This window comes from Salminus brasiliensis, chromosome 24 (genome assembly GCF_030463535.1).
Source record: "Salminus brasiliensis chromosome 24, fSalBra1.hap2, whole genome shotgun sequence".
Classification (NCBI taxonomy): domain Eukaryota; kingdom Metazoa; phylum Chordata; class Actinopteri; order Characiformes; family Bryconidae; genus Salminus; species Salminus brasiliensis.
The window spans coordinates 5,275,697-5,286,727 of NC_132901.1; the positions used below are offsets into that span (position 1 = coordinate 5,275,697).

At 43.2% G+C, this 11,031-nt stretch overlaps 2 protein-coding genes across 3 annotated transcripts in view; both read left to right on the top strand.

Moving 5' to 3' along the window:
- Positions 1-909: 909 nt before the first annotated feature.
- Positions 910-8,424, top strand: msmo1 (methylsterol monooxygenase 1). 2 transcript variants are annotated; one of them, XM_072670186.1, is made up of 6 exons: positions 910-967; positions 3,843-4,119; positions 4,299-4,447; positions 5,066-5,192; positions 5,813-5,967; positions 7,032-8,424. In XM_072670186.1, exons 2-6 carry the CDS (start codon positions 3,865-3,867, stop codon positions 7,219-7,221), a joined length of 876 nt encoding a protein of 291 aa, XP_072526287.1. In that variant the 5' UTR covers positions 910-967; positions 3,843-3,864; the 3' UTR covers positions 7,222-8,424. The 2 variants fall into 2 exon arrangements, with proteins under 2 accessions (XP_072526287.1, XP_072526286.1); XM_072670185.1 differs by having other exon boundaries at positions 921-967; positions 3,839-4,119.
- A 2,061-nt stretch (positions 8,425-10,485) lies between these two features.
- The window catches only part of cpe (carboxypeptidase E), a 24,013-nt gene continuing 23,467 nt past the window's right edge, over positions 10,486-11,031 (top strand). The window contains exon 1 of the mRNA XM_072670092.1: positions 10,486-10,895. Coding sequence (XP_072526193.1) covers positions 10,604-10,895 — 292 coding nt within the window. The 5' untranslated portion in view covers positions 10,486-10,603. The remainder of the gene's footprint in view (positions 10,896-11,031) is intronic.

Sequence of the window (11,031 nt, forward strand, 5' to 3'; positions counted from 1 at the left end):
TATGCATTTTCAGGCTCTGGAGATGTTCGAATGAACACAGTGATGTAAAACCACAACTTTCTGTATGCATGTTGTTTGTAGTTAATGTAATATTAGCTAATTAAATTAGATTAGATATTAATCTTGCATGTATTAAACATATAGGATATGTTGAAGTGCTTATTTTTGTTGAAAAAAAAAAACAACAATGTAAGAAACACTGTTAAAAATAATTTTTGCAGTAATGTTGGGAAGGATATAATATTTTATTCAAAAATATGCAAAAGTTGCATAGAAGTTAAATAAAAAGTTGTGTAATGTGAAAATAATATTTTTAATATTAAATATTAAAATATTCATTCAATTATCACTGTATTAAAATACTTGTAAAAAATGTATTAAATTATTTCTTTATTTTGTAATAAAATATTTCATAAACATGAAACAATAAAATCCAGCCTAGGGACATGATGGCTTCTCTGAATCTGAATCTGAAGACCTCATCAACCTGGACATCATTATTCTCAAGTGACCAAAATAATCCAGGGCCATCCAGAAATGCCCGGATTAATGACCTCGTATCTGGTCAGTAAAAATGCTGAGACTCGGGGAGGCCTGTGATTCGTCCCCAGAAATGCCCCCCCTCTACACACTGTGACCCCACGTCCTGAGATCGTTCAAATACAAACCTCTCTCTCTGTGTGTGTGTGTGTGTGTGTGTGTGTGTGTTGGGTCTGGTCCCTCCTCTCTCCCTCCACTGTACCACCCCACCGTCCGCTCCTCCGCTCGCTTCCACACCTCGCTCCTGATTGGCTGCCGCCAAAGGTTCTCCCGTCTCACTATCATCACTCCACACCATCAGCCAATCGGCGCGCGGTTGCTGCTCCGCTACGTCACTCCGCTCTCGCCTCGGCCAATGGGCGCAGCCGAAGCCGCTGTACATTAAAGCTGCTCGGGCGCGAGCAGGTAGAGGAGACGCTTCTCACAGGTAAGACGCTCAGCTCACCCGCCTCACCTCACCCACCTCACCCACCTCACCCACCTCACCTCACCCACCTCACCCACCTCACCTCACAGCGGCTCGGCTCCTCAGAAAGCTCCGGCAGCTCTGGAAACTCACTAATTTGGACTCCACAGGCCGTCCTGAGCTGTACCTGTACCCGCTCAGCTGAAGCAGGGGGGCACTGGGGGTTGTGCTGCTAGCCGAGCCGAGCCTAGCCTAGCTAGCACTAGCTAGCCAGCTTCCCCACCTGGGCTTTATCTGTGGACCTGCAGGGAGCTCTGCTGACTAAGACCAGAGATTAATATTATTATTATTATTATTATTATTATTATTATTATTATTATTATTGTTATTATTATTATTATTATTGTTGTTGTTATTATTATTATTATTATTGTTGTTGTTATTATTATTGTTATTATTATTATTATTATTATTGTTGTTGTTATTATTATTATTGTTGTTGTTATTATTATTATTGTTGTTATTATTATTGTTATTATTATTATTATTGTTGTTATTATTATTGTTGTTGTTATTATTATTGTTATTATTATTATTATTATTATTATTATTATTATTATAATGGCTGTAAATGATTGATTAGCCAGCTGAAAGGAAGCTAGCTAGCTCTAAAAGTCTACAGTGACTCTACAGTGAAACTGTTAGCTAGCTAGCTAGCATGCAAAATCCCAAACATCTCAAGGCAAAACATGACTAATAAACCATAATAATATAAGATCATAATGTAGCTGTACTATTTCCTCAAAGACTGTATTTATACTGCACTGTATAGTGAAGAGTTTATGCTGTGTGTTGTGATCTAAGAAGTAGGTAGCTTAAGTAATAAGTACTGTAGGAGATACTACATGGCCTGAGCGTGAGGTGGTACCATGTCATGGGTGCAAACCTGCCTGTTTTCACCTAATGCGTCGTCCCTTTCCTGGATCCTTCAGTATCAGCGTTGCACACCTCCTTCTTCTAGTTGGGGGCAGTGGTGGCTCAGCGGTTAGAGCGCTGGGCTGTCGATAACAGGGTTGTGGGTTCGATTCCCGGGCTCGGCAAGCTGCCACTGTTGGGCCCTTGAGCAAGGCCCTTTACCCTCTCTGCTCCCCGGGCGCTGGAGTTGGCTGCCCACCGCTCTGGGTGTGTGTGTGTACTCACTGCCCCTAACACATGTGTGTGTGTGAGTGTGTGTTCACTACCAGATGGGTTAAATGCGGAGGACACATTTCGCTGTACGCTGTACAGTGACAAATACGTGCACCTTAAGTGCTTAATCTGTGGATGACCCTGGACTTCGACTGTCACCGATAGCACCTCTTCAGATTGGGACGTCCCCCTGATGGACGTAGTTCACAGCTCTAGCTGGAGTCAGCAGTGTTTACAGTACTGCGGTAGCTTTGTGTGAACGAGTCTGCGCCCTTGTCAGTTCCAGAAAGTTTATACTACTGCTTAGGTTGAACACGTCCAGCGTCCAAGCTTGGGTTCAGAGAAGATCACCTGTGCGGTCACTTCTGAGGTTTGACTGAATTTAAACTTTAGTATTTCGAGGGATTACTGGCATTTTCCTGTATTACTAAAATATGATCATGTAATTACATAACGGATGACATTTGATGCGGTTTAGGCAGAATCAGACACTTTTTCCGTTGGATTTGGGGTCAAGAAATGAGGAAACTCCGTCCTCAATAGCTCCTCTGGTCAAGATTTCTATTACTGTGAGCAGTGAAGTGGGTAGGATGTTTTTTTTAAGCAAGATTTGGAGTATTCTTTTAGTTTTGAGCAATTTTGGAGTGAAAAGGAAAGGACATGCATGCAAACGAGATTTCAAGATTTAAAAGTGTGTCATGTCAGAAACAGATCAGAAACCAGCAGTTACACTGTACTGTACTGTTTACCGTCAATGTTAACTCACTGAGACCCTTTACCAAGGTCCCAGACCTTAATGAGCTTGTTAGGGCTGTGGCTTGTTCATAATCATTGTGATGGACCTTTATACATACTCACACTCCTCAAATCTTGTCCCAACAGCCAGCAGCCATGGGCTCCTCTAAGCAGCAGCCTAACACTCTGGAAATTTAAATAACTGATGACCACAAAGCAAGAGAACAGTACTAGAACATAGTAAAGCTTTTCAGGACCCGTTCCCTTAGTTTGTAAGGTCGTAATTAAATGGGAGTTACACGAACGGTGACGACCATGTTCAGGTCTGGAAGACCCAAGGACACTTTCGGAGAGAACTGCTCCTAGGATTGCTAGAAAGGCAAACCAAAACCTCTGCTTGACCGCGATAAACGATCTTTAGGAGGTTCTAGCAGGCCCTGGAGTGGTGGTGCACTGTGGTGCACTGTTCTACTGTGCAGCAACACCTTCACAAATATGACCACAAATATGTCCTTACATCCTCTTAATCTACACATCTACAAACATCTGTGGATAGACCTGAGAAGAGCAGTGCAGCAGAACGACCCAAGAATCTTGCTGAAGGCTTCTAGCCTTTTGCCAAAGGATGGAAACCCCTCAAACAAGACCTGAAAGAGCCGTAGCTGCCAAAGACGATGCTACTATGTACTGACTCTGCAGGGTACCCAGACTTTGGCTTCTGGCCTTTTACTTTTGGGTTGTTTTGAATAGAAGTGCCCAAACTTTTGCATGGAACTGTGTAGTACTGAAAGAGGGCATATAAGGACTCATTTTCCCAGGCAGAGAACCACTGAAGCAGTCAAATAAATAGGTTCTTTAAGTAACTTTAGTTTAGTAACTGAGGAACCCCTTTTTAAGGGTCTGTTCTTTTGTTTGCAGTGATAATGGGCCCTCGGTGCGCTCAGTTAATCCTGTTTGTTTGTTTACTAGAAAGGTGCTCCCACTGAGTCACGGGCATGGAGGTGAACGGCACGACCAACATTTTGTCCTCGGCGTACCTGGCCGTGGAGTACGTGGACTCGCTACTGCCGGAGAACCCTCTGCAGGCGCCGGTAAGAACGGCGTGGAACCATATGCTGCAGAACTACACCAAGTTCCAGATCGCCACGTGGGGTTCCCTCATCGTCCACGAGCTGGTCTACTTCCTGTTCTGCCTGCCGGGCTTCTTGTTCCAGTTCATGCCGTTCATGCAGAAGTACAAGATTCAGCAGGTGGGTGACCGGCTGACCAATCACACGTTCCAACAGTTGAGTTCGGCAGCTGTTAAGATTCGGCAGATGTTTACCTTAAAACTGTGATTAATAGCACAGACTTGTGCTCATCAGAACATTCGTTTTTAGGTTTAGTTGAGAAAGCATTTCTGTGTGTGTGTGTGTGTGTGTGTGTTTAGGACAAACCAGAGACGTGGGAGAAGCAGTGGAAGTGCTTTAAGATGCTCCTCTTCAACCACTTCTGCATCCAGCTGCCTCTCATCTGCGGAACATACTACTTCACTGAGTTCTTCAGCATCCCTTACGACTGGGACTCCATGCCTCGCTGGTGAGACACCACTGTTTCACTGCATGTGATCAGTCTCAAACCTCGAGGTTGTTGCAGTTGTTTATCGAAACTCTTCTAGCAAACGCTAGAAGCGAATAGTCAGCGCACAGTATGGCGTACTGTACTGTGTAGTACTTCACTGCATAGCTGAATATAGTCCTAGTCAGGCCCTAAACAACACTCACAAGTCTGCGTCTCCTTAAAGGAGAGCTGGATGCACAATTAGCAGGTTAAGAAAAGTGTGTGGGCATGTATTTACAGAAAGGATGAGGATGACTATAATATAGATTTCTTTATTGCTCGAAGTACAGCCATGTGTGAATGTTTGGGCACCCCAGGATGAAAGATGATCTGTTGGTTTTGTTTTTTTTAACATATTGGTAGAGGAGTTGTTCCCTTTTTATTTATTTGATACTCAAAACAAACAAAACATATCGTTTAAATAGCCGTGTCCAAACCTTTACCAGCAACTCAATGCGCTGAACTTTTCTTTTTTTTGTATGTAAATGTAAATCAATAGATGTAAGTGCCTTTCTTGCAAAATACAAACATTTACAAATTTCTAAAAATGACTGTGTTAAAGAGGCAGGTTGACTCACACGTCCATGTCTCCCTCAGGCCGTATCTGTTAGCTCAGTGTTTCGGCTGTGCAGTGATTGAGGATACCTGGCACTACTTTCTTCACCGAGCTCTGCACCATCGCAGAATCTACAAATACATCCACAAAGTCCACCATGATTTCACAGTGAGTTTCACACTCAAACACCCAAACAAATCTTTTAATGTCAAGAGTTACTACAGTCATTCTGATATACTATTTAAATAATTAAATAAAACGTTAATTAAACAATAACGTTAATAATTAAAAAAAACATAACGCTAAACTATGACATAGAAGTAGAAGCTCTTTTGTGATGAAGTGTATTGATGACCCTAATTATAGCATGTGGGTTATTAAGGTACTAAAGTAATTGGCTTTTAATTGGACATAAGTGATTTGAGTTTACACCGATGAGCATTAAAACCACTTGCCTAATATGCTTCCACTAAAACTCACTCGCTGCTTACTCTACAAGTCCTATGAAGGTGACCTGTAGTATCTGGCACCGAGACTCTGGGACTCTCCTGCTGAAAAAATGAAAAAATCCAGCTCTGATCCAGGTCATGCTGGTCATACTGATCAGCTTGGTCAGGTTGTTCACGCTTGCAGACCAGCCACACCATCAAAGCTATGCTGGTCAAGAGCTAAGCTGTTTAACTGGAAGTTAAAGTATTTCTAGAGATTTTAGACACTTGTCCATATGAATATGTGTAAACTTTCTGTGTCAACTTTCTTTTTGTGTGTGTGTGTGTGTGTGTGTTCAGTCTCCGTTTGGGATGCAGGCGGAATATGCTCACCCCTTGGAGACGATAATCCTGGGGGCAGGATTCTTCATTGGCATCATGGTGTTCTGTAATCACATGGCCCTCCTTTGGGCATGGGTCACCTTCCGCCTGCTGGAGACCATCGATGTGCACAGGTATACAGTCACACACACACACATGCATATTCTGTTGTATATAACTTCACCCAAGTTTTAGTTCACCCTCACTGATTATATATATATATATATATATTGAAACATTTAACATTTATTTTGTTTACATTTTATATATATTTATTTCATTTGTATAACTTGGTTCTATATACATAGACTACTACAAGACACACAGACATTCTTATTCACCTTAAAAAAACACCACGTCAAATTCTTGTGCTGACAGGACCCTTTTTCAGTGTACAGGCTGTGAACACACTTGAACACCAGAGGGCACTCTTTGGTCTCTGAATATTTTATTGTAGTGGTCACTACACACATACTGTATTCATAACTGTTTACGTAATAAATTACTTTAACAGATACTTTTTAGTTTTTCAGTTTTTGACCTGATTTAAAGCTGTTCTTTCACACATTGTGTCAACATTGCATGATGAATTGACTAATAGAAATGCTCTAAAATGATAATAATGATTTAATATATATATATATATATGCAGTTTTAATGAATAGCTGTATGTAGTTCCAGTTTTTACATTTTAAATGTTTTTAAATTGACCGATATATCATATTGGCTTTGGCCCCAAGTTGCCATATTGCTGCATCCCTACACTGTAATTATGGATGTAAATTTTTCTGCCTTGATATTTCTTCACCCCTACTGAAATATGAGGCTTTTTAGATGTTAATTTATTCAAATTCAAGTTATTAGTGTAGCAAAGCTTTTACCATAATATTAATACATTTTAATGCATGTTTTTCTTTTATTAGTGAAATAAAAAATGTATTTCATTATTGAAGTTACACAGGAGCAGTGTTTTGGAATAATTTTGTATTATTGTAATTATTTATTTATTTAAATTTTAAAAACATACTTCAGCAAAACACATTTGATGTATTTTATGAATCTCCAGTTAACCAAGTAAAATCACGGATGATTATTATTTGATATAGTTTTTTTTTTTTTATAATTTTTTGGCATTTAACAGCAGTAGTATTTTATTTAGTGAGTTTATTAACAATAATATCTCTGTCTGCCTTTCCAGTGGCTATGATATCCCTTTTAACCCGCTGCACCTGATCCCCTTCTATGCCGGCGCACGCTTCCACGACTTTCACCATATGAACTTCGTGGGCAACTACGGCTCGACGTTCACCTGGTGGGACCGACTCTTTAACACCGACTCCCAGTTCAACAACTACACCGAGAAACAGGGCCTGAAGAAAGACGAGTAACACAAACAGAACTGAACAGACGTCAGTGTGTCAAAACCAGCATCCTGAATTTTACCCAGTGTGCCTTTGAAAGGAAAGACGAACACTCGCACTCACTCACACTCAAACACTTATCATGTGTCAGTCATGACCAAAAATCCTGGCACCCCTGCACTCCTTTTCACCCGGATCATTGCTGCAGTTACGAATGCTTTGGTATTCACATGCGTTGAACCAACACAAAGCAGCGAGATCTGATACTATTCCACACAGAACTCCAGAAATGGACTGGGCTGAATTATTGGCTTCCTCAGATTAATACCTAGTACAGCATACAAAGCTGAAACCAGTGAATGAGGCTCTTACCCTTTCCAGCAATCCTTCATTGCAATCTTGCATTAGTGTTTCTCCTCCGTCCACATCCAGGGAGGTTGGCTGCGTAGGGCTGTAAACGCCTTAACGCCGTTGCGCACAGTGGACACAGGAACAGAAAGATTTTTAGAGATGGAGTTGGAGCCTTCAGCTTGTCCATACCTGGTTCTCCCATTCTCAGACAGTTCATTGCTCTGCTCCGTGCTTTTCTCCATTTAAACCGTCTGAACCCTGTGAGTTCAAGTCCGGTTATTTCCTACAGTTTGTAAAAGTGCCCGTCCGTTTCAAATGGAGTCGAAGGAATATAAACACGTGAATATACCAAAGCGTTTGTGATCGCAACAGTGTTGCAGTGCAGTGGAGCATTTTCTGAAAGAGGTGCAAGGGTTCCAATATATTTGGCCATGACTGTACGCTGTTTGATGGTTGCTTTGCTGTGTCTATACCTCAGTCGTATGAAATCAAATAGGCCGTTGTGACCCGAAGGAACCGCCGGGATTGGTTTTGCCTTCGGTGTTATTAATCAGTAATGCGACAATCGCTGTAAAAGTAATAATGACGTCATTCCTCGGAGCACTTTACATTTTCTATGTACTAAAAACTTCTTCGTCTTTTTAATGTTGTTTTTGTGAAGATATTCCTCTTAACGGAGTTCCTGCTGGAAAGCAAATTAACAGAGGAGACTGTATGCTTTTGGTTGGAATGCTGCACACGCCGTAACTTGTAGAAATACATATATAAAAAAAGTTCTTTTCATTTTTTAAGAAAAGAAAAATATTTATCTGAAGTGTGACTGTATTTGCGGTGTATGTATAAATATTTAATATACATATCAGATCAGGCTGAATAAACTCAAGAAATTCTCAGTTTTTTTTTTTGGTTTATATATGAAAATTTATAACATTAAAAATCACTGATGGGTGAAATTAGTAACACTGTTTACCTCTTCACAGTGTCACCTGTCAAGCATGTGATGGGTTGGAAGCAGGACAAATGGCCAAGAGTACAAATCGGAGCCACGCTGGGCCTGTTTACACCTGGCACTAATGCGTTTTTGGTGATCGGCTCACTTGTCCGCATGAAAAGACCCACAAGACGCATTGTGATTGGATTACGATCGGATCACTCGAACCATGTTGGGAGGTGGTCATAGACGGATCCTGTCCTCATTTAATCCGAGTTAAAACGGAATGTGTGTTCTGTGATCGGATTCCCCCAGACACTCGTTAACGGGTGATCCTTACTGTGGATCTGGGCTTTTCTCTTCGTCTTGCTCTAGCTATCTTTGTGTGTGTGTGTGTTTGAGAAATTGGTCCCCTGTGGTTTTTACAGTCCGATAGAGCCGCTGCGGGAACGCGAGAACCTAAGAATCTATTGTTCCAGGTTCTGCGCTGTAGAACCCCCACAGAAGTTAAGGGGAAATGATGTACATGCTGGTGGGCTCGGGAATGTATAATCGGATCTCTGCAGGATCATGGGCTCCTACCTCAGAACTTACAGAACTTACAGAAAGGATCTGCTGCTAACGTCTCGGGGCCGGATACCACAGGATGCCTTACAGCAGATCCTTTAAGTCCTGAAAGTTGTGATTTGGAGCCGTTTCAGGTCATAATTGTTGTACCAGCACATCCCACAGGTACGCATTTGGATTGAGGTCAGAGATCTTAAACCATCCCTAACCAAAAGTGAGGAGAGTAGCAGGCTGCATTATCCCGTTGAAAGAAGGAAGGGGCGTACCTGATCCTCAGTGATGTTCGAGTAGGTGGTATGAAACCCAGGGTTCCCCAGCTGAGTATTTGACTTCCTCCTTGGACCAGGCCGCCTTCTCCTTTAGCTTCAAGGTCTAGAAAGTTGAGGCTGCAGTGGGCACAGGCTCACCAGACCTGACAGTGTGCGAGATTTCTGCTGAGGCTCACAGATGGCAGACAGTCGGTCAGCGTTCTTCATGGGCCTTCCCAGTCACCTGACCTGAATCCAATACAACACCTCTAGGACGTGGTGGAATGGGAAATTGCTCCTGGAAAATCGGCAGCGTCCTGAATCCTGAATCTCAAATGAATGTATCCGACATCTCATGAAATCCATGGCACGAAGATTTGAGGTTGTTTTGAGAGCAAAAGGAGGCCATACCCAGTGCTAGTATAGTGTTCCTAATAAAGTGCTCAATGAGTGCATAACCCAGACCTCTCTGCAAATATCATAAATATTATCTGTAATATTATTTGCCATCAACGTCAGCCCACTTTACGTGCTTTACGTGTGTTTCAAGCTCCCCACCTAACACCTGTTATTTAAACCTCATAGTTTCCCCCATTCTCAAGCCTCTACCTGCTCCTCCTGCCCCTCACTGCGCAAAATGACAGGTAATGTTATGAGCCCACCCGTTCTCCGCCACGCCCCGCCCTCCTGCGCCAGGATTGGCTGGAGCAGTCTCACTGGCAGACTGGCGATTCTAGCGCAGGAGGCGGGACTTGTCTGAATACGGGTGGGGAGGAATTATCCGAACAGGTATCTCCCGCTGTCGTGATAAGAGGGTTCGATTCAGTTCACTGAACCGATTCTTTCGAACTGCCCGATTCAATCAACCGATCGTTTCTGACCAATCTGCTCAATTTACACGACTACTGTAAAGTACATTCAAATTCGATGAAAGAAAGATGTTTTTTCGAGAAATAAAATTCATAAATGACATGTTATTAATGCTATTATTAATTCTATGATTTTATCACGGTTTTCTGTGAAGATTATTATTCCAATATTGTTCGACTCCTTTATCCTGCAACACTTGCGCGACTCGGCTCATTCCGTCTTTGAAATGACCGAGAAAAAAGAGCCGATTCAAAAGAACCGATTCAGAAGAACGACTCTCCTGCCGTTTGCATACGGGGACACGGCTGAGGGGCAGGAGGGAGGGGGAGAGAGAGCAGCAGGAGGAGGAGGAGAGGTAGACACGGTCCACAGTCACGGAGCGGGTAGCGACTGAGGCGGTGAGTCTACGAGAGACAGAAAGACGGGAAAACTGCGGCCAGACATGTCGGCGGTGGCGGTGGTGTTGAGCTGCGCGGCGGCGCTGCTGTTGCTGGCGGCTCCGGGCGGACACGCGGCGTCTTCGGCGGAGCGAAGCAGCGGCGGCGGCGGCGGCGGCGGCGGCGGCGGCGGCATCTCCTTCGAGTACCACCGCTACGAGGAGATGCGCAAAGCACTGGTGGCCGTGTGGCTGCAGTGCCCCTCCATCAGCCGCATCTACACGGTGGGGGAGAGCTACGAGGGCCGGGAGCTACTGGTGCTGGAGATGAGCGACAACCCGGGGGTCCATGAGGCTGGTGAGTGCCGATAGCCGGGGCGGGGGGAGGATGGATGGATGGCGGAACGGCGCTCATGTCAGATACATGCAGAGACGATCTACCATTTAAACCCATTAAACCTGAAAAGGGGGTCTTGCTTGGTGAGGGATTTAAA

Excerpts from the sequence above, each read along its gene's own strand:
- msmo1 (XM_072670186.1), top strand. The coding sequence starts at position 3,865 with ATGGAGGTGAACGGCACGACCAACATTTTGTCCTCGGCGTACCTGGCC. Across the intron at positions 4,448-5,065 it reads TGGGACTCCATGCCTCGCTG|GCCGTATCTGTTAGCTCAGT; the intron begins GTGAGACACCAC and ends TGTCTCCCTCAG. Across the intron at positions 5,968-7,031 it reads GAGACCATCGATGTGCACAG|TGGCTATGATATCCCTTTTA; the intron begins GTATACAGTCAC and ends CTGCCTTTCCAG.